The sequence below is a fragment of the Halichoerus grypus genome, chromosome 7 (assembly GCF_964656455.1).
Source record: "Halichoerus grypus chromosome 7, mHalGry1.hap1.1, whole genome shotgun sequence".
In the NCBI taxonomy this organism is placed as follows: domain Eukaryota; kingdom Metazoa; phylum Chordata; class Mammalia; order Carnivora; family Phocidae; genus Halichoerus; species Halichoerus grypus.
The window spans coordinates 152,144,589-152,165,423 of NC_135718.1; the positions used below are offsets into that span (position 1 = coordinate 152,144,589).

Sequence of the window (20,835 nt, forward strand, 5' to 3'; positions counted from 1 at the left end):
CCCACCTTGGAAGAGTGTGGAGGGGAAAATGCCCTCCATTCTTCTATCTTCTCTGCATCTGTACATAAAGAACATTCCTGGCCACCACGGGGAGGCAGGGCCACCACGGGGAGGCAGGACCACCTGCTGATGAGGGGCTTTGTGATTTGCTAATGGTCTTTGGGTGTGAAATAGAAGCCTGGACTGAAGCATCAAGGTGACCAAGGACCTTGTAGGGTTTCTGTATGTCCTGGGACCCAAACATGTGTAAGGTTATTAAGGAGAAAGCTGGGAAGTCCTGAGAACCTAGGAAGGAAGGGGACAGGAAGGGACCAAGTGGGTCCAGGGAGATGCTGATGTCTAGAATTGTGTCTGAGTCCTTTCTGTGTCTTCTGGGACCTCTCCCAATGTCCTGAACTTAGGAGGCACCCAATACATCCTTTAAGTGAAATGAGTTACACACCCTTAAGTGCCTTCAAGGGTTAACCTGACCAAGTGCCCAGAACTGCGGAAAGAATGGACTGCTGCGGTGGGTGGGGGTGGGCTCCAGAAGGCTAGAAAAGGAGCCAGAGGTCCAAGGTCTCAAAGGGGTGGTGGCAACGGGCAGTGGGGGCGCTGAGCTGAGCTGGCACTGAAGGAAGGAGAAGAAACAAGCAGCAAGGAGGCCAAAACGTCTCTTAGGTCCACAAAGAGTGTGGGCTCCCTCCCCGAGTGTGATCAAATCTGAGGAAGTGGCTGGACTCCAAATTTGATTCTGAGCCAGTGGAAGACCGTCTCCTTGAACTCGGGGGCATCCCCGGGGACTCACTTTTCCTCAAGTAAAGATGAAGGATGGCAGGCCTTCCAGCTCTCCCCCGATGCCCGGAGCTGTACCGTTCTGAAGGAGAGCGCGCATCACTCCTCCCACCTGTGACTCGGGGACTGTGGTGAGTCCCCCCGGCAGCAGCTGCCCAAGAGTGGACACAGAAAACAGGTTCCCCGGCCAGAAATCTTTTATTTTTTTTCTTTTGAGACATCATTTAAATTCAAGTTAGTTAACACGGAGTGTAGTACTGGTTTCAGGAGTAGAATTCAGTGATTCATCGCTTCCGTACAACACCGAGTGCTCATTGCAACAAGTGCCCGTTTAATGCCCATCCCCCAGTTAGCCCATCCCCCCACCTCCCTCCACCCAGGCCAGAAATCTTGTGCTGACAGTCCTCCAGTCTTTTCAGCCCCCAAACGACTGAATAGCTGGGAGAGATGCCCTGGAGGACTTCGGGAGGAGGAGCTCTGGGCCCTGACATTTGTTCTGGGGGAATTCTGTGTTTACTTGTCCCAGGGGCCTACAAACCCTCCAGGTTGGGACACCACACTTTATTCATAGGAGATTAATTAACTCACATATTTAGCACCTATTTCCTGAGCTCTATGTTCCAGTCACAACAGAGTAAAAGCTCCTGCATTCTTGACACTTGCTTTGTTGTGGTGGGGGAGGGGCAGATGAACAGGAAACTGGTCAGCAAACCAATGAAGAAAGGAGACAATTTCAGTGTATGATACACACCACACTGGAAACATCTCAGGTGAATTGGAGAATAACTGGGTGCATGGAGTGGCCGGGGGCCCCATCTCATTTGATGTCAGGAAAGGTGAGTCTTGGAAGAGGCGATATTTGTATTGAGACCCCGAGGATGAGAAGGAGCCAGGCATGGAAACTGCACAGGGAAGAGTGTTCCAGGCAGAAGAGATGTCAAGTGCAAAGCCCAGAGTACAAATGGGGTTTTCCCATTCAGAGAACAGAAAGTTCTTTAGGTCCCTGGGCCTCAAGCTTCCTGAGCAAGGAGGAGACAAAGCCACCGTCCGATCACAGAAATTCCTGCGTTGAATTTAACTCCAAGGGCGGTGGGGAAGAACTCAATGCCAAATTGTGGGTGTAATATTCTATTTTCCTAAAGAGAGATTTCATCACTTTCACTGGATTTTCCAAGAGACCTAGGACTCCCCCTTCCCCAAGCATTAGTAATACCCGACTTCAAGGGAGAAGAGCAGGCTCAGGTCCTTCAGAAAGAGGCAGTTTGCAGCTGTAGACAGTGTATTATTCTTTCAGGATAGAGGGAAAGACTCAGGAAAAAAGTTCAAACCATAAGCCTTGAGCAGGACAAGGCTGGGACTTGGAACATTATCTGGGAATCTTAGGGAGTAGGCAACTTTAAGTGCCCCCAAAACATGGTACAAGGAAAGGCGGAGAGACATAGCAGTGTTGGGGCAGTTGGGGTTCTCATGCTGGAAACCCAGTTCCCAAACACATGGACGGGGAATTAAACACGTTTGAAAAATTGCAAAGACTTCTTCCTCTCGTTTATACAACTGCGTCGGAAAGATTTCCTAAATGTAAGTGTGACATAAAGATGGCTGAAATCCCCTACAGCTATGCCCCCCTCCCAGTTCCCCTAAACCAGTTTTTCAAGGGGGTCTCTGGAGATCCTGCCGCAGGTAGTCATGGGAGAGATGAAAGCTGACGCCCACTTTGGCTGAACTCATTTCTCAGCTGGCCCCACCCCCTGCGTGCCCCACATCCCTCCTGCCCAAATCACCCAGAAGATGTGCGGATTCGATTTGGAAGGACTTGGACTTGTTAATTAACCTAAACAGTCACATTCGTCTGCAAGGTGCATTATTGTTAATTAAAGCTGCGATTCTCCTTGTGCCCAGACGGCGGGCTGCTCTTGTCAGAATAATTAGATAGCATACGACGGTTTTCAGGCAAATCCCTGGCAATTAGAGCTGGCGAAGAATTGGGTTTGAAATCCCAGTGACGTTTTCAATCAGAATTCCTCAGAGGGCCACCTCTGGGGGAAGGTGATGATGGGGCTGTGGGGTTCAGACATGGGGGTGGGGAAAAGGGTGTGAGGACAGGTATCTGTTTCCTGCAACCTCTGGGAAGGGACCCCTGCCTGGAATAAATGAACTGTGGGCATCACTGTGATCATCAGTCTTCCCCGAAGAAATAAGTCTCCCCCCCGGAAGCAGTGTGGATGGACCTTCCCCAGGGCAAGGTGAGCTCCCCACGCTTGCTTGCTCCCTGCTCTCATCTTTCGGAGAGGATTGTTCCTCTAGCCGGGAGGCCCACTAACTCAGACACAGCGAATGTCCCTGCCAACCCTAAGATGAAATTCTGAAGGGTTCTAAGGAAACAGGAGCTGGGTTCCTGAGGGGTTGCTGAAAAGATGCCAGGTTCAGACCAGTTTGGGGGAGGCCGGTGGCATGCGGTGGGTGGGTTAGATGGCTTGGGGTGACAACTTGGGGTGGGAGGACCCCAGGAAAGTCTTGAAGAAACGTCCAAAGTCAGGTTGAGGCTCACAGAAGAAGCATCCCTGTGCAGTAGACAGTGCAGGAAAGGGTCGCGGGGAAGGACTGGGGCAAAACAGCAGGGCAGGGGTGGGATGGGCAGGAGATAAGCCTGGAGAGGCCGCCCCAACCTCCCGGACCTCTTATCAGCCACCAGCTTCTGCCTCGGCCTTGGCTTCGTGAGAGATGTGATAGGGGCTGTCTGGGCTTCTCTCCAGCGAGACCCTGCAGACGCGGTTTGTGTCTAGGGGCTGGGGACCGGGCTGGGGCCAGGGCTGGGGCCGGGGTGCAGAGCCCCGGGGGCTTGCCTACAGCCTCCCTAGTATCAGGCTGACCCTGGAGGTTTCAGGACGGAGAGCACCCTCCACTGCCCGTGGACTAGGTCAGCCTCGCTGCCCCGAGAGGGGGTCGGGGGATGTCAGGTAGGATGGAGAGGGGGCGGGGCTGGCGGGTTCCGAGGAGGAGTCTCTGGAAAGAGGATGAGAGAGAAATCCCTGTGCCGCCTTCGCGAACTGTGGTTGGAGGCCTTAGCATAAATTAGGTTTGTAAATTCTCTCTTTTTTCATTTTCCCTTCTCTTCTTTCTGTCTCAGAATGCCTCCCGCGGCTCCATGGGCCCTAAGTCCCGCCTTTCAATTTAGGATGAACCAATCAGCAGCTCCCCCGATGGTTGCTAGGAGACAGGAGGTGGGGGGGGGATTTGGAGGCTTTGTCACGCACCCACCCAGGAAAATTCCTGAGCCTCTCCGCCGCCTGCCCAGGATGTTCTAGCTCGTGCCTGCTCCTCTCCTGCACTCTCCTAGCTGTCTCCAAGCCCAGAGGCGAGCAGGAACGGTGTAGGGGAAAGCCAGGTTAGATCACGTCTTTACAAAGCAGGACAGGCTGTGTCCCGATTCAGACAATGCAAGGTATCCTTCAAGTTTCCCCAGCTTTCAACTGGGTTGGAGGGAGAAACTCATTTTTGGGTGTGTGGCATCTTGGCTCGAGGGTGAATTTGCTGGTGGCAGTAGAAGTTGCGTCCCCTACAGAGAGGGCTTATCCACTGTCCTTCCAACCATTACCCAAACTTGGAGAAAAAGCCTCCAGGACCATGACTATGCAACCAGAGCATCAGGGGGATAGCTGGGTTCAAAGGGGAAATTTGGGGGATTCTAAGCAGAAGATGAGTCAGGTCAGGCCCCTCCCCTTGAAGTGCCTCAACCTTCTCGACTTCTTGATTTTTGGTCCCCTGTATGCATCTCACACAGACACACAGAGAAAACCTGGCATAGATGCCAGGGGAAAGAAAACACATTTGGGTAGGGAGTGAGTCGTTAATCCTGATTCCACATTCTGAAAACAAGGATGGAGAGTGGAGCAAAGTGGAGGGAGGGTCTGAGAGAGCGCAGGGCGGGCACACAGGTGTGTGTGGTCGGACACTGAGGGAGAGGCACCCACACGCGGACTGGTGGTATTACATGCATGCACCCAGCATGGACGTAGGTGCCAACAGATGGAGACAGATGCACGCACACACACACACACACACACACACACACACACACACACAAGTGTGCACGCTCATACACACACGGGGATTAAGGTCCTGCCGAAGAATGAACCTCGGGGAGATGACTCCTAGGAAGTGGCTTTTCGAATTATCTTGATATGTTCCCTGGACTAAGGGAGCCCCCCGGGATGCTTCTCTCCCTGCTCTCTAAACAAAGCCAACAGGTGTCAGGGACATAGAAGGCAGAGAGGAAGGCTGGACAAGACAGACAGGGTGGGGAGACATGCTCTGAGTCCTTCTCTTTTTTCTGTTTTCTCTCTCCGGTTTCTATTCCTGTTTCATTTGCTTTCCGGAGCAGCTTCTCTTCCTCCTTCATGTCTTCTAGTTTTTCAAGTGTCCTGCTCCCCTCATACTCTGGCATCTCTTCTCCAACCCCCTTTGAGACGGCAGTAACCCCACACCTCTAGAGAACATCTGTGCGCCCTGAGGAAGTTTGTACATCATTCACTCTCTCCCCAGGCCGGCTAGAGAAACAGACACTGGCAGGAAGGTCTGGCATGAAATGCCTCTCTCTCCATGCTCCTTCCTCTCCTCTATGTCCCTGGATAAAATAAGAAACCATCAGCTTCATAAAAGCAGCGCAGACTTTAATTCAGGCAGACAGGTGGGAAGAGAGCTAAGACTTTGCTCCCGCGGTGTCCAGATGAGAAGGCTGTCTGAGCGGGAGGGGCAGGGAGGACCGGGAGGTGCGCGCCGTCTGGTGGTAGGACAGGGCCAGGAGCAGGGGTGTGGCCACGCAGTGCAGAATGGCCACGGCCTCTGCCAGGTGCTGTAGCAAGTCCAGGGCCTGCTGGGCCAGACATGTCGACAGGACCAAGGTCTTGGACCTCACGAGAAAGTCGAAGCCCACAGCCACCCCATAGGGCCACCAGAACACAAACCAGGCCCACAGGACGTTGACCCAGGGACACGGCCACCTGCCCAGTATTTTCATCAGTGCCTTGGCTCCTAGCAAACCCAGTGGCAACAAGGTGAAGATGGTGAAGCAGGCCATGACGTGTGACAGCTTCAGAAACCATTGGCTCTTGCTGAATGTCACGGAGCAGAATCCACGGGAAGTGTCAGTGGCCAGGGTGACTGGCAGCCCCAGTAGGATAGCCATTCCCCAGAGTCCCACACCGAGCCCCAGGGTGATGCTGGGGACCTGACCTGTGCTCATTTTGGGGCCCAGGCAGGCATGGCAGCCTATCAGCATAGCCTGGGCAAAGGCTGAGCCATACCAGACCATGTGGGCCAGATGGCACAGCGCTGTGCCCTGGACACCGTTCAGCCCCGGTGCCAGGATGGGCACCGCAGTACTGAAGAGGGTGCTGCCCACGGCAAGCTGTACCAGGAAAGGCCGTTCGGGGCACACCTGCCAGTGGGAGAGAGGTCTGAGGAGCGCGAAGAGGACCGCCCCGCCGGCAAGGATGCCCAGGACGCTGGTGAGGATGAAGAAGGGCAACGAGGAGCCGTCCAGCAGGCTGCACGAGCGGCAGGGGGCAGCTGCGTCCACATTGCTGTAGTTATAGTTCAGGTCATAGGAATCATTAAACTCGTCCCAAATATCGTCTCCAAAGGGGAACTTAGTAGAGTCCTCATCCGCCACCTGGAGGACAGCCCCAGAGGGGACAGGCAGTCAGATCATCTGTTTACCCCACTGAAGAGTCCCTGGGAATGAGGGGGCGGGAGGGGGAGATGGAGGGGAGGCTAGCCTGGAGGAGGGGACACAGGGGGACAGTGGGAGAGGATGGAACAGGGAGCCTGGGAACCTGGGCAGAAGAGCAGGGGAGGGGACCGGACAGGCAGCAAGAGCCGGACAAGGTCAGGGCCAGGGCGCTAGGGACCCGGATGGATGGGGGACCCAGGAGACCAGAGTAAGAAGGAGAAAAAGGAAACAGAAGGAAGGGTAAGAGAGGAGCGGAGAAGAGAAGAGGTGCAAAGGCCCCCGGGCAGACCGAAAGAGGTGGTGAGGCAAAGAGATGGGGGACTATGGGCCTGGCCCCACACTCACCTGGTGCTGCAGACAGTTCCCCATGGCGCTGCTGGACTCGGGGCAGGCAGAGAGAAGGGCTGGGAACGTCCTATGGGCAGCTGCGGCTCCAAGATAAGTGCCAGGGGCTAATGAAGGCCATCAGTTCTGGGCAGGGCCATGGGATAGGCGGTGGGGGGAGCTGGGCATTCAGGAAGACTCCGTCCCACGCCCATGGCCTGCCTAAGCCTCAGGAGCAGAAGGGGCACTAGCCCGGGGCTTCCTGTTTTGAGGTTGGATTCCATTGGTGGGGACCTGTGCTCGGGAAAGGAAAAAGGCGGCCAGCAGATAGTGGGTATTTTCCCAAAGGTGGAAAGGGGGGCTGAGAAGCCAGGGGGTTTTCCAGCAAGGACGGAGTCTTTGAGCACCAGGAAGGAAGAGGGGCCAGGGGTGACTTGTGAGACAGAGATAAGAGACCTGCTGGGAAGGCGGAGGGAAGGGGCAGTTGATGACTCTCACTGAGTCTCCACCCCCTTGAACTGGATCCAGGGAAAGCTGGCTCCAGGGCGACATTTGTGGGAGGGGGTGTGAGTGGTGCCTGGGCTTGATCCGCGGGGGGCTGATGGCCCCAGCGCCCCGCCCGTGTGCGCCCCAGTCTATGTGTGTGGCTGTGTGTTGTATGTTGCATGCACATATCTGAGCGCTAGGTGGTAGGCAGGTGTCTGGGTGTTTCCGTGCGAGGACGGGAGGGGCTGGGGGGCAGCTTTCAAGGCTGCATAATGAAGCTCCTTCGGGGAGCGACTGGGCGTTCGTCTAGCCACCTATGGGCGCAATGAATGCATTTTCCATAGCCAGCACAGTACCGGCCTGACGAGTTAAAGCAGGCTCTGGGGGACAATGGGGCAACATGTTTTAAAATGGGACGGTTGCCTATGGGGTAATCTCTATTCATATTTCTGTTGGGGGACATAAAGGTTCTGGAACGGCTGCACTGGCTGGCATCTCAGCGACATGCACAGTCCCTTACTGGGGTGGGGTCCTCTACTTCTCTCTGGCTGGCGAGCGAAAGCGTGGACTCTGCAGACGCAGGCCCTGAGCCAACACCTCTGCTCTTCTGCCGCACCCCCCACCCGGCTTCTGCACCATCTCTGATGTTTCCCTGCATTTTACTCTCTCGGGTGGGGAAACAGCCGGGACTTTGGGAGGGGTGAGTCATGGAGTCTCAGGAGCTGGTTAGGTGACACTATTTCACTCCAAGAGAGCATGGCATGTTTCAACTCCAATCTCACCAAGAAGCTCTTTTGCATTTAGGTGGGGGTGCATGGAGCCAGAATAGGGAAGCCAAGACACAAAAGGTGGGCGCCTTACGCAGATCTTCACCCCCTTTCTTCCCAGGATGCCAACTCCAGTTTCAGGTTCAACGTGAGCGGCTTAGACAGTGGTCCCTGGGGAGGGTCTGTCCTGCACTGGGGCTGGTGGAGCCTCTGCCTTCATTTTAACCTTCTCCAGCACCGCCTGGCGATGGGCACGGGGAGCAGTCAGACTACCCCTCCCCAAACACACTGGAAAGCAAGCACCCGGCCAGGACCCCAAAGGGGGCTAAACACCCTTCTCTCCCTTGGAGAGTTCTGTGGTCTCCATACAGGGATGCCCTTGGGAGGGGGCATGGCAAGGCACACGGCCACCCCCAGAGGCGCCGGACGCAGGGGACACCAGCAGGACCACCCTCACACGCACACGTCCCAACTGGAGCAAGAAGGAGGCAGCCGGACGACACGGATAATCCAGATATATTGAGGGTGGCCCCTCTGAGATTAGCACAGGAGAGTTAGAAAGATTATAAAGATACACGATCCCCTCCCTGCTCCCCTCCCCCCCCCACAGACAGACACACACAGCACAACGGCCCCTCCCCCCCGCCCCCCGTACAAATATGGCTTCTGTGTAATATGGACAGAGTGGTTCAGCTCAAAGAGGAAAGGTGCTGGGAGACAGGGAGCCGACAGGCCTGGGGCCCTAGGCTGCCTTGCTGCTGTGGGGGGGGGCCCTGGCTGAGGTGGGAGGTGCCTGCAGTGCCCAAGGGCCCTAACCAGTGGCTGGAAGATTCACGAGGCTATGACCTGAACGGAGGGGGTGGGCGAGCCTGGCGGACGCAGCAGGGAGGATGTGCCGGAGGGGTGAGCGGCGCCGAGGGGCACCCTGGCTCAGGGAGTGTGGGCAACCTCATCTCCATGGCAATGAAGGAAGACAGAAAATCAAAAGCAGGGGTGGAAATGGGAAGGAGACCGAGGTCTCACCCCCAGCCCTCGCCGCGCAGGGGACAGACTGCAGGGGAAAGAAGTGACAGCGGTCCTCCCAGGGTCGGTGCCAGGGAGCGGCCTGAGGGGTGCATAGCAAAGCTGTGGCACGGGCTCCGTGGCTCTGAGAAGGGAAACTGAGGCAGGGTTTGAATGCTCTGTGTTTTAGGGAGAGACGAGATGGACAACTGAGCGAAACACATCCTGGGACTGTTTTCTCCATGACCAATGGGCACTGAGGGTGGCCTGGGACACACGGGGACGGAGCCACAGCCCAGGTGAGGTCCACAGCCTGATTAGGAGCCCGGCCCGCCCGAAGCCCTCCTTGCAGCGTCCCAGCCCCCCCCCCCGCCCGGGCGCCCCCTCCGGCTCTGTCTCACACACATGTGCATGTACACACGGACACAAGCACGGACACCGTAACCACACACTCACAGAGTTCACATTACGCCCCTCGTCTGGGCAGGACACAGCTCAGTGCAGCGAAGCGCCTTTTAGTATTTTTGTTGTTATGTCTGCCTGGCTGCTGTGGGAACGGGAAGGGGCACAGGCGGCACAAGACGGGAGGAGTGGTTGCCGAGCGATGCCGGAGAGAAGCGGTGGCCGAGCGACAGCGGGGCTCGGGTCAGAGCCAGGGGCCGGGAGCAGCGCCTCTCCCACAGCTGCTGGAGCTTCCCTCCCCCCCCCCCCCCCCCGGGGGCCTGGCTTCCTTCGCCCTAGGGGTGAGGGGTAACACGGCCCTCTCCGCCGTCCTCCCCCTGCAGATCTACCCCCTCCGGGCAGGGACCTGCGTCCTCCCCATGCGGAAGCCCTGGGTCCCTGCGTGGCTGCCTTCCACCTGCGGGTCACACCTCCTCGGGGCCCCCACTCACCCCTTTCCCGTTGTGCTGGAGGAGGTGTGACCGGGTGGTACCTGCTTCCCTGTCCGTAGCTTGAGGTGCGTGACTAGCAGAGGAAAAGCCCCCTCCAGCTTCTGCTCACCACCTCCCCATTGCCCCCCCGGAGGCCAGGAAGCTGCTCCATGGTAGAGGACGGACGCGGAGGGCCGGGGAGGGCCCCCCACACCAGCCCGGCTTGGCTCCCTGTCCTCACCCCTCCGCCTTCACTCTCCTCCTAACACTCCAGGGTTGTTGTTTTCCTCACCCAGGGCCCCTGCCTCTCCAGCCTGGAGACGGATTTGATTTGGGATTGTTATAAAAATAATAATAACCCAAACGCAGAGAAGCCACGGAAAGGGCTGAGGGCAACCCTCCCTCCCCCCCGCCCTCCTCCCTCCCCATTCCAAACCGAGTACAAAACCGCACCCAAAGCAGACATTCTGTACAGGGGGGTGGGGAGGGCTGGGGAGCAAGCGGGAGGGGCGGCCCTGGGGTCGCTCTGTACAAGTCCAGGTTGGTGATGGTCCCAGCAGTCCCCGTGGGGCCCCTGGGGGGCGCAGGAGGTGGCTGGGCGCCTCTAGATGAAATACTCCTTCTTGTCGTCCCCGCCCGACTGCCCGCCTTCTGCATTGATGATGGCCGTGTCTGCGTCCGGGGCGTCGTCCGAGCCTTTGGCCTCATGTGTCAGGTAGGTTCCTGCAGAGAGGGAGAAGCTCCTCCTGTCACTTTCAGGAGCAGTTTCCACACCTCTGAAGCCCACCCCCCACCCCTGCCCTGCCCTGCCCGCCCACCACAGCCGTTCCTGCAATGTTTCTCCTGCTTAGAGCTTTCTACCTCCCCACCTGACCCAATTTGCATCTTGCTGCCAACATCCATCACCTGACCACACCTCATGAATTAATGAATGAATGCAGTCCTTAATTAGAATCTTATTTATAAAACAGGAAAAAAAGCCCCGTGTGTGCGTGTGTATAGGTGCATGGGTGTGTATATGTGTGTATACATACACAGGTATGTGTGTATGGGTGTATGCATGGGTATGCGTGCCTACACGTGTGTAAGTGTGTGTGAGTACACACATGTACATGTGTGCTCCAATGGGTGTTTATGTGTCTCTGTGTACCTGTAGGTGTGCACGTATGCATGTGCATGTGTGTCTGCACATGTGTGTGCATGTGAGTACACACATGTACATGTGTGCTCCTATAGGTGTGTATGTGTCTCTGTGTACATGTATGTGTGCACGTATGCATGTGCACGTGTGTCTGCACATGTGTAAGTGTGTGCATGTGAGTACACGCATGTACATGTGTGCTCCTATAGGTGTGTGTCTCTGTGTACCTGTATGAGTGCACGTATGCATGTGCATGTGTGTCTGCACATGTGTAAGTGTGTGTGCGTGTGAGTACATGCATGTACATGTGTGCTCCTATAGGTGTGTATGTGTGTGTATCTGTATGTGTGCACGTATGCATTTGCATGTGTCTGCACATGTGTGTGCATGTGAGTACACACATGTACATGTGTGCTCCAATGGGTGTGTATGTGTCTCTGTGTACCTGTATGTGTGCACGTATGCATTTGCATGTGTCTGCACATGTGTAAGTGTGTGCATGCATGTGAGTACACGCATGTACATGTGTGCTCCTATAGGTGTGTATGTGTCTCTGTGTGTATATGTGTGCACGTATGCATGTGCATGTGTGTCTGCACATGTGTGTGTGCGTGCGTGTGAGTACACACATGTACATGTGTGCTCCTATAGGTGTGTATGTGTCTCTGTGTATCTGTATGTGTGCACGTATGCATGTGCCTGCACATGTGTGCATAAGCATGTGTGCGCCTCTATGTTTATGCATACATGTGAGTATGTACATGTACATGTGTGTACCTGTGTGTGCAGGTATGCGTGTATGTGTGCATCTGCACATGTGTGCATAAGCATGTATGTGCGCCTGTGTGTATATGTGTACATGTGAATGTGTGCATGTACATGTGCACACCTCTAGGTGTGTGTGTGTCTACGTGTACACCCGTGGGTATGTGTGCACGTATGTGTATGTGTGAGTATATGCGTGTACCTGCGTGCACATGTGTGTATAAGCATGTATGTGCGCCCGTGTGTATATGTGTACATGTGAATGTGCGCATGTATATGTGCGCACCTCTAGGTGTGTGTGGGTCTACGTGTACACCCGTGGGTATGTGTGCACGTATGTGTATGTGTGAGTATATGCGTGTACCTGCGTGCACATGTGTGTATGCATACACGTGTGCCTCCATATGTGCATATGTGTGCACCTGTGTGCACATGCATGTGTGTACACGTGAGCAGGTGTGTAGCGAGCATGCATGCCCACCCTAGGTTGGGGACAGGGAAACTGCAGGTCAGCCACGAGCAGGTAGCTGAGATCCGGGTCAGCCCATGCAGTTGGACTGCTAGCTAAAGTAGGTACAGAGGGAAAGTCTGTGAGGAGTCAGCAGGCTTGGATACAGGAGAGGAGAGGAGAGATGGTGTGGGGACAAGGCGCCGGGGGACCAAAGGACAAAGAGATGAGAAAGGAAGCCAGCGCAGGAAGAGATGGGACGGAGTGGCAGAGTCGGCAGGTCTCTGCCTGAAAGCACGAGACCCTGGGGGCAGAGCGGTGTGGGAGCAGCCGCGGACTGAGTGGGAAGGCTCCATTTTACTTGGGTGATCACCGAGGGATCAGGCTCTACTGCGGGTTGGTGGTGCTCAGTCATCACAGGGCTGGCTGTCTTCTTTCTTCCTCTCACACTCCAAGGGGCCAGCTGAGTCCCCAAAGGCCCGTCCTGCAGCCGGCTCCCGGCTGCCTCCCTACCTGCCCTCAGGCTCCCCGCTGCCTCTGACCTTTGTGCCGGATCAAGTAGTGGCCGAGGAAGATGAGCAGGATGAGCAGCAGGAAGACGATGAATGCCACGATCCCACCAATGACGGCGTGGTAAGTGCTAGAGGACGAGGGTACCGGGCTGGGGTCTGCGGGGAGGGATGCACACAGTCAGACCTGGGGAGAGCCCTGGTCTTAGAGTGTCTCTGGTCTGGCCGTGGGCAATCGGACTCAGCACAGAACACGGGCTGACGCCAGCAGAACGGACTGGATCATACGGCAGGAGGGATATGCCTTGTTTTGTACCCTTTTTTCTTACACAGTGTCTGGAACACAGTAATTGTTTAAAACAATTATGTATTCCTGAATAAATGGACAAATCTGCTCACACTCAACCCTTTAAATTGGTTCTGGCATGGAAGCTTTGGTCAAAGTTCACTGCTTTAATGCCTACATCGTCTCTTGTTCTCGCTCTTGCTTTTACTTTCGGGGTATCAGACTATTCCTTCTATCTCCTCCAGGCCCTCTTACTTCCTGTCTGTTTGCCATTCAGAGCTGGCCTCTCTAGCGGGGCCCCCAACCTATTCCCCGTCCCCCGGAGACCAGACAGAGGAGGGGCAGTGGAATACCGACGAAACTGGGAATGGGGACTCTGACAGCACCTCCCAGAGTGCCACGGACTACGGCTGCTGTGTAAAGAGCAGTTCTGAGATGCAACGACATCCCAGTCCTCCAGCACGCCTCCTCCGGGAGGTCTGGGACTCCAGCATCACATCCCACCATCCAGAGGTCTGTGGGAAAGGCAAAGACTTCCTTCATGGATGCAACCCCCCCCGCCCCCACCCCAAGCTTCCTCCCATGGTGGCTAATGTCTCTGCCCTCCACTGCAGCATCTACGGGGTGGGGGGGGGCATGTAGATCCTCAGAGCACACACTGGGCCAGGCATGCCACGGACAGCACCAGCCTAGTCTGGGTCCCAAATATCCAAGACAGTGCCCAGGCCCAGGACACAGTTCTGATGTGTCCAAAACTACATTAGCCGTAGATACAACTCTCCCACCCATGGGAGTGCTGCTGTTTTCCCACAGACTCAGCTTGAGTCTTGATGCCCCACGGACTCCTTGTATATTTTGTCTTTCCTATCTTACGTCTCCTCAAGCTCGACTGGGCCAGCTTCTTGGTTCCTTGACTGTTGCTATGGCTAATTTGACAAGAAAACATTTATGTTTTGGTTTTTTATGCTCTGCTTGGGGGTGGGGGGAGGATTGGCCTGGGGGCTCCATGATATGATGAGGTGGGTGTGAGGGTGTTGAATGGGAAGAAGCAGAGGGACGTCGCCCCTGTCTTTCCCCCCGGGCAGCAGGTGACACACAGTCCACACTAAAAAAAAAAAAAAAAAAAATTAATGCTGGATAATTGTTCCGAGGCTATGGAAACGGAAATGCCTTAGAAAAACAGAGCTTTCCATGGCCAAACTGACGTGTGGGGTCATCAGTTACAGATCCCTGTCTCTGCTGGAACTCCTTTATTCCTTCCAGGCTGGGGGGGCCAGGACTGCTCAGGAGACGCCTGGAAGGAGATGCAGAACCTCCTCCTACCGCCGGGTGTCAGCACTGGAAGTGGACGCGGTGAGACAGGACTGGGTGGGGGAGGGCGGGCCCGCAGGAGACCAACCACCAACCACAGGGGCCAAGAACTTTCAGCGCCCTGCCGGTCACCCTCGGAATTGGCGGGGGGAGATCTGGGGGCTGACACTGGTCCTTGATGTTGGCATCCTACACTAGCTTTGCTTGTGGTGCTGAGGCAGTTCCCACATACCCAGGCCTGTCCTGGAGTCAGATTCACCCCATCTACACAAACACCACGCTGCCACGGGTCTCAGGTCTCTTACCCATGGGAGGCCCGACTGCCATCACCTCACTGACTGAACGGGCATTTCCAGCAAGGGAGCCTCTGGTGTTCCCCCGACAATGCATTTCCCCTATTTTGAGCTTATAAGGTTTTCTGGCAGGACCCCACTGCCACTGGGATCTTCAAAAATTCTGCCCACTCTCCAATAGGGGGACCTCTGTGCCAGCCTGTCACGGCTCCTGGGTTTTGTGGTCACACCTTTGGGAAGAGCTTCAGAGAAGAAGCATCACTAGTGTCTCTGGGAGATAAGGCATCAGAGAAAATGCCCTGTGTCTCAGCGTCGTACCAGCAGACCTCTGTGTTCTGCCTGGACCCACCCTGCCCTGTCCAAGGTCTGCAGCAAGGAGGAGGTGGTGGTGGCACCACGCGTCCCCTGTGGGTCACAGAGTGGCAGCCCTGAGACAGCCCACTGGAAAGGGGAACTCCCACACTGGCCCCGGTGAGACTCTGGGGCCTCTCCACACAGAACTGTAGTTGTTGCTGCCTGGGGAGCGCAGAGGGGGGAGGACGGTGTCCGGTGGGCCACCAGTGCTAACCAGGCAGACGAGAGCCTGCCATCCTGCTGATTGCTTCCGTATTACACATTCCAGAGCGGACCTAGAGCCCAAGTCCCAGGCCCTTCCGCGGTGGGCTCTTGTCCCCTCCCTTGCCCCTAGGGCACAGCAAGGGCTGCTCTCAGGAGCCGAGACACAGGGCGTGGGCTGGGCGGACAGGGCGAGGGGGATGCGGGGGAGGGCTGGGACGGCTCACCGTTCACGTTGAGCGTGTAGTAGGCCTTGTAGCTGCCCATGTTGCTGGTGGCCGTGCAACCGTACGTCCCACTGTCGCTCTTGTTGAGGAAGGGGAAGATCAGGGCACTCTCCTGGGTCATCTTTAGCGGGGGCACACTGCCCTCCTTCTCCCACAGGTACTGCTGGGGTCTGTGGAGGCAGAGAAATCTCACGTGTTTGGGAGAGAGCAGGCCAGGGGGCTGAAGGGAGACAGAAAAACACCTGGGTGGAGGAAGTCAAGGACGGTTTGACGCAGCCTGAAGGACTTACAGGGGCCACGGGCACGAGGTGCTGAAGGGGGGGTGACCCCTTGGGGTTCGACCTGAGGATGAGGGTGATTTCCTGACTCGTATCTGACTGTGACTTGGTGGATCCTACGGGGACCATGGGGGCAGCCAGAGAGTGCCCCCCTTCTGCTGCTTTGCAGGAGAAACAGGTGGGGGACGGACGGCGCAGGGCAGGGACAGGGAAGGCAAGAGGCTGACAGGAGGGGGCGACGGGGAGACTCTAAGGGAAGATCACAGTCTGAGGTGCGGAGGTGCGCTGGGGCGGGAAGCGGATCCTCTTACACGGGATTGCCACGGCCCTCACAGTGCAGTAGCAGTTTCTGGCCCTCGCGGGGGTGTGGGGGGTCTGGCCTAATCTTCGCCGTCGGTGTGTCTGTGGAGAAGGAAAGGGCATCAGCGCACAATGGCCACACCGTCCGTCATCCAGGAGGACCGCCATCCCGCCATCATCCAGTTGCGCATTACGGCTTCCATCCCGAGAAGTCTCAAGCGCTGGCGGGGCCGGGGACGGAGGCCTCCACCCCCCGCCTGCCGCGAGCCCAGTCCACGGTTGCTACTGAACGCGCGTGGGATTCGCACTGCAACCCCGTAGAGGTAGGATTTCTGAAGATCTGTCGTGGTGGGGACCGAAAGGACGTCCTAACAGAGAGCTGAGAAAGGGTCGACTTAATACACATTTTTGGTAACCAGTGAACTTGAATTGGATCGTTTATTGAGCTCACACTCTCTCCATCCTCTCTGTTCTGCTGGGAGTTTAAACTGAAAGCAACAAGGGAACACAAGATATCATTTTCCACCGTCAGTCCAACAGTGAAGTAAGAGCTCCCCAACAACAAGAGGTGGGGGTCGTATCTGGGCGGCAGACACTGACAGGGTATAGATGAGCTCTGTGAAGGAGTGATGGCGTCTGCCCCGGCGCCAAAGGGCTGCTGGGAGGCTGGGTCCAGATGGCCGCACGCACAATACAGCCAGATGCTGGTTTAGAACAACAGATAAAGAGGCCGAGCTTCCCCTAAGGACAGAGCCAACCTTAACAACCAGTTAATGAACGTGTTTCTGTCAGATCAAACAGGACAAAGAGCATCAGGCCAGGTGAGAAGATGGGTGCTCCAGGGCCCCACAGCCATAGAAACCTCTAGCACAGTGCCTGGAGTCCAGCACTTGTTGACTGACTGCTGATCACAGTTGGGCCTAGAGAGTCAGCGCCAGATGGCCTGGTACCTGACAGAGAAGTCTGCGGGGTTCGGACATGGGAGGGCCTTCCTGAGCCCTAGACAGGGACCCGGGCCTGGGGCCCCACACTTCTAACTAATCAGCAGAGAAACACCTTACAGCAATAGACAACTCTGAAGTCTGCACAGTTCTTTCACAGATATTTTCCCCTTGACCTTCACGCTAACTCCGGGAAGTAAGCAGCCCCTGGGAGACGGCAAGTTTGGTGAAAGGGGCACAGCGAGTTGGTGGTGGCCCCGCAGCTGGAATCGGGGCCGTCTGCCGCCAGCTGGAGAGTTTGCCAAATGGGAAGCGACACCGCCCCAAACCTGCCTCACATTCAGGTTTCAGCAATGGGTCTAGCAATTTTGAAGAGTGCCAAGTTCAGTCCTGGGTCTTCCATAAGAAAGAAGATGAAGCAGCTGAGTTATTTTAGGAAAATGCCCGCCTCTAGATAAATTAGGATAAGAAATGCATTATTTTATAACTCTCTGTCTTCTGCCTCGGTACTTTCTTTTCTTTTTTCTTGGTTCCCTGACTCAGAAAACTTAACAAATTTCCTCAGGTGAGGGTGGAAGTTTCCTGTCCACACCCAAGGCAGATTCCACAGAGAAACGAAGACCCTTGGAAAGGTTCCAAGTAGGGACTACGACAGTGGCCATTGTAGGTCAGAGAGCCAAGAACACTTGCAGAGCTGGGGCAGACGAGGAGGACCACAGGGAAAATCTGGGATCCTGAAATCACAGTATGTTGGTCTAGGAAAAAGCCTTAGTGATCACCAGGTTCATCTTCTTATAGAGCAAATAAAGAGTCAAGCTCAGTGGGTAAAGCCATTTTCTTAACCTCACAGAGCCTGGAGGGGGGGGGCGGGGGGCAGACTAGCACCTGCATCTTCTGACCCCTGGCTTGCTATAGTTACCACTAGAGCTTACAATCTAGCTGCATAACCCTGGCCTAGCTCAGGCCTTAGTAAACTTGCTCTGGGGCCAAATCCTGCCAGCTCTGTGTTTTTGTGAATAAAGTTTTATTGGAATGCGGCCACACTAATGTGTTGACATACTGTTTATGGCTATTTTCCGGCAGCAACAGCAGAGTTAAGTAGTTGAGACAGAGACCATGTGACCCCCAAAGCCTCAAATACTTGCTATGGAGCCCTTTACTGAAAAGCTTGCTGACTCCTGGCCTGGCGCTGTCACCCCTCATCACTTATCTGTGCACGGTGCTTCGCATAGAGCCACGAGCGCTTCTCCCCCCCCACCATCTCATACCTGATCCTTCTTCACCCAGAAGCCCACCACATACATAGAACTTCGATGCGTTGAGAGGTGGATCTGTCGGCCCCCTTTAGGGACTCGTGGTTCACAGAGCATACGATGTCAGCCCCATCATCCTCACGGGAAACCTGGAACGTCACTGAGCTGCTCACGGTGAAGGTTTTACCATTGGGATCTTCCTGAACGCGGGTTGGTTCTCCTGGAGTACAGAACAGACACACACACACGCGCACACACAGAGTGAGCCCGAACATATAGATACAGTGTGGGCCCCACGGCAGACATACAGATGGCGTTGGTTCTCCTGGAGTACAGAACAGACACACACACGCACACACACAGAGTGAGCCCGAACATATAGATACAGTGTGGGCCCCACGGCAGACATACAGATGGCGTTGGTTCTCCTGGAGTACAGAACAGACACACACGCACACACACAGAGTGAGCCCGAACATACAGATACAGTGTGGGCCCCACGGCAGACATACAGATGGCGTTGGTTCTCCTGGAGTACAGAACACACACACACACGCGCACGCGCACACAGAGTGAGCCCGAACATACAGATACAGTGTGGGCCCCACGGCAGACATACAGATGGCGTTGGTTCTCCTGGAGTACAGAACAGACACACACACACGCACACACAGAGTGAGCCCGAACATACAGATACAGTGTGGGCCCCACGGCAGACATACAGACGGCGTTGGTTCTCCTGGAGTACAGAACACACACACACGCGCACACGCACACAGAGTGAGCCCGAACATACAGATACAGTGTGGGCCCCACGGCAGACATACAGATGGCGTTGGTTCTCCTGGAGTACAGAACACACGCACACACACACACAGAGTGAGCCCGAACATACAGATACAGTGTGGGCCCCACGGCAGACATACAGACGGCGTTGGTTCTCCTGGAGTACAGAACACACACACACACGCACACAGAGTGAGCCCGAACATACAGATACAGTGTGGGCCCCACGGCAGACATACAGATGGCGTTGGTTCTCCTGGAGTACAGAACACACACACACACACGCACACACACAGAGTGAGCCCGAACATACAGATACAGTGTGGGCCCCACGGCAGACATACAGATGGCGTTGGTTCTCCTGGAGTACAGAACACACGCACACACACACACAGAGTGAGCCCGAACATACAGATACAGTGTGGGCCCCACGGCAGACATACAGATGGCGTTGGTTCTCCTGGAGTACAGAACACACACACACGCGCACACGCACACAGAGTGAGCCCGAACATACAGATACAGTGTGGGCCCCACGGCAGACATACAGACGGCGTTGGTTCTCCTGGAGTACAGAACAGACACACACACGCGCACGCGCACACAGAGTGAGCCCGAACATACAGATACAGTGTGGGCCCCACGGCAGACATACAGATGGCGTTGGTTCTCCTGGAGTACAGAACACACACACACACGCGCACGCGCACACAGAGTGAGCCCGAACATACAGATACAGTGTGGGCCCCACGGCAGACATACAGATGGCGTTGGTTCTCCTGGAGTACAGAACACACACACACGCGCACACGCACACAGAGTGAGCCCGAACATACAGATACAGTGTGGGCCCCACGGCAGACATACAGATGGCGTTGGTTCTCCTGGAGTACAGAACACACGCACACACACACACAGAGTGAGCCCGAACATACAGATACAGTGTGGGCCCCACGGCAGACATACAGATGGCGTTGGTTCTCCTGGAGTACAGAACAGACACACACACGCACACAGAGTGAGCCCGAACATACAGATACAGTGTGGGCCCCACGGCAGACATACAGATGGCGTTGGTTCTCCTGGAGTACAGAACACACACACACACGCGCACGCGCACACAGAGTGAGCCCGAACATACAGATACAGTGTGGGCCCCACGGCAGACATACAGATGGCGTTGGTTCTCCTGGAGTACAGAACAGACACACACACGCACACACACAGAGTGAGCCCGAACATACAGATACAGTGTGGGCCCCACGGCAGACATACAGATGGCGTTGGTTCTCCTGGAGTACAGAACAGACACACACACGCGCACACACAGAGTGAGCCCGAACATACAGATACAGTGTGGGCCCCACGGCAGACATACAGACGGCGTTGGTTCTCCTGGAGTACAGAACAGACACACACACGCACACACACAGAGTGAGCCCGAACATACAGATACAGTGTGGGCCCCACGGCAGACATACAGATGGCGTTGGTTCTCCTGGAGTACAGAACAGACACACACACGCACACGCACACAGAGTGAGCCCGAACATACAGATACAGTGTGGGCCCCACGGCAGACATACAGACGGCGTTGGTTCTCCTGGAGTACAGAACAGACACACACACGCACACACACAGAGTGAGCCCGAACATACAGATACAGTGTGGGCCCCACGGCAGACATACAGATGGCGTTGGTTCTCCTGGAGTACAGAACAGACACACACGCGCACACGCACACAGAGTGAGCCCGAACATACAGATACAGTGTGGGCCCCACGGC

General features: G+C 55.7%; 2 protein-coding genes across 3 annotated transcripts in view; both read right to left on the reverse strand.

Moving 5' to 3' along the window:
* Positions 1–5,423: 5,423 nt before the first annotated feature.
* Positions 5,424–8,680, reverse strand: ACKR1 (atypical chemokine receptor 1 (Duffy blood group)). Its single transcript, XM_036080116.2, has 2 exons — positions 6,851–8,680; positions 5,424–6,445 (listed from the first exon to the last, which is right to left on the reverse strand). Exons 1-2 carry the CDS (start codon positions 6,872–6,874, stop codon positions 5,474–5,476), a joined length of 996 nt encoding a protein of 331 aa, XP_035936009.2. The 5' UTR covers positions 6,875–8,680; the 3' UTR covers positions 5,424–5,473.
* A 183-nt stretch (positions 8,681–8,863) lies between these two features.
* Positions 8,864–20,835, reverse strand: part of CADM3 (cell adhesion molecule 3) — a 35,831-nt gene continuing 23,859 nt past the window's right edge. For both annotated transcript variants that reach the window (XM_036069777.2, XM_036069776.2), the window contains 5 exons: positions 18,313–18,483; positions 16,081–16,171; positions 15,492–15,661; positions 12,853–12,978; positions 8,864–10,679 (listed from right to left, as the gene is read on the reverse strand). In XM_036069777.2, coding sequence (XP_035925670.2) covers positions 10,561–10,679; positions 12,853–12,978; positions 15,492–15,661; positions 16,081–16,171; positions 18,313–18,483 — 677 coding nt within the window. In that variant the 3' untranslated portion in view covers positions 8,864–10,560. The remainder of the gene's footprint in view (positions 10,680–12,852; positions 12,979–15,491; positions 15,662–16,080; positions 16,172–18,312; positions 18,484–20,835) is intronic.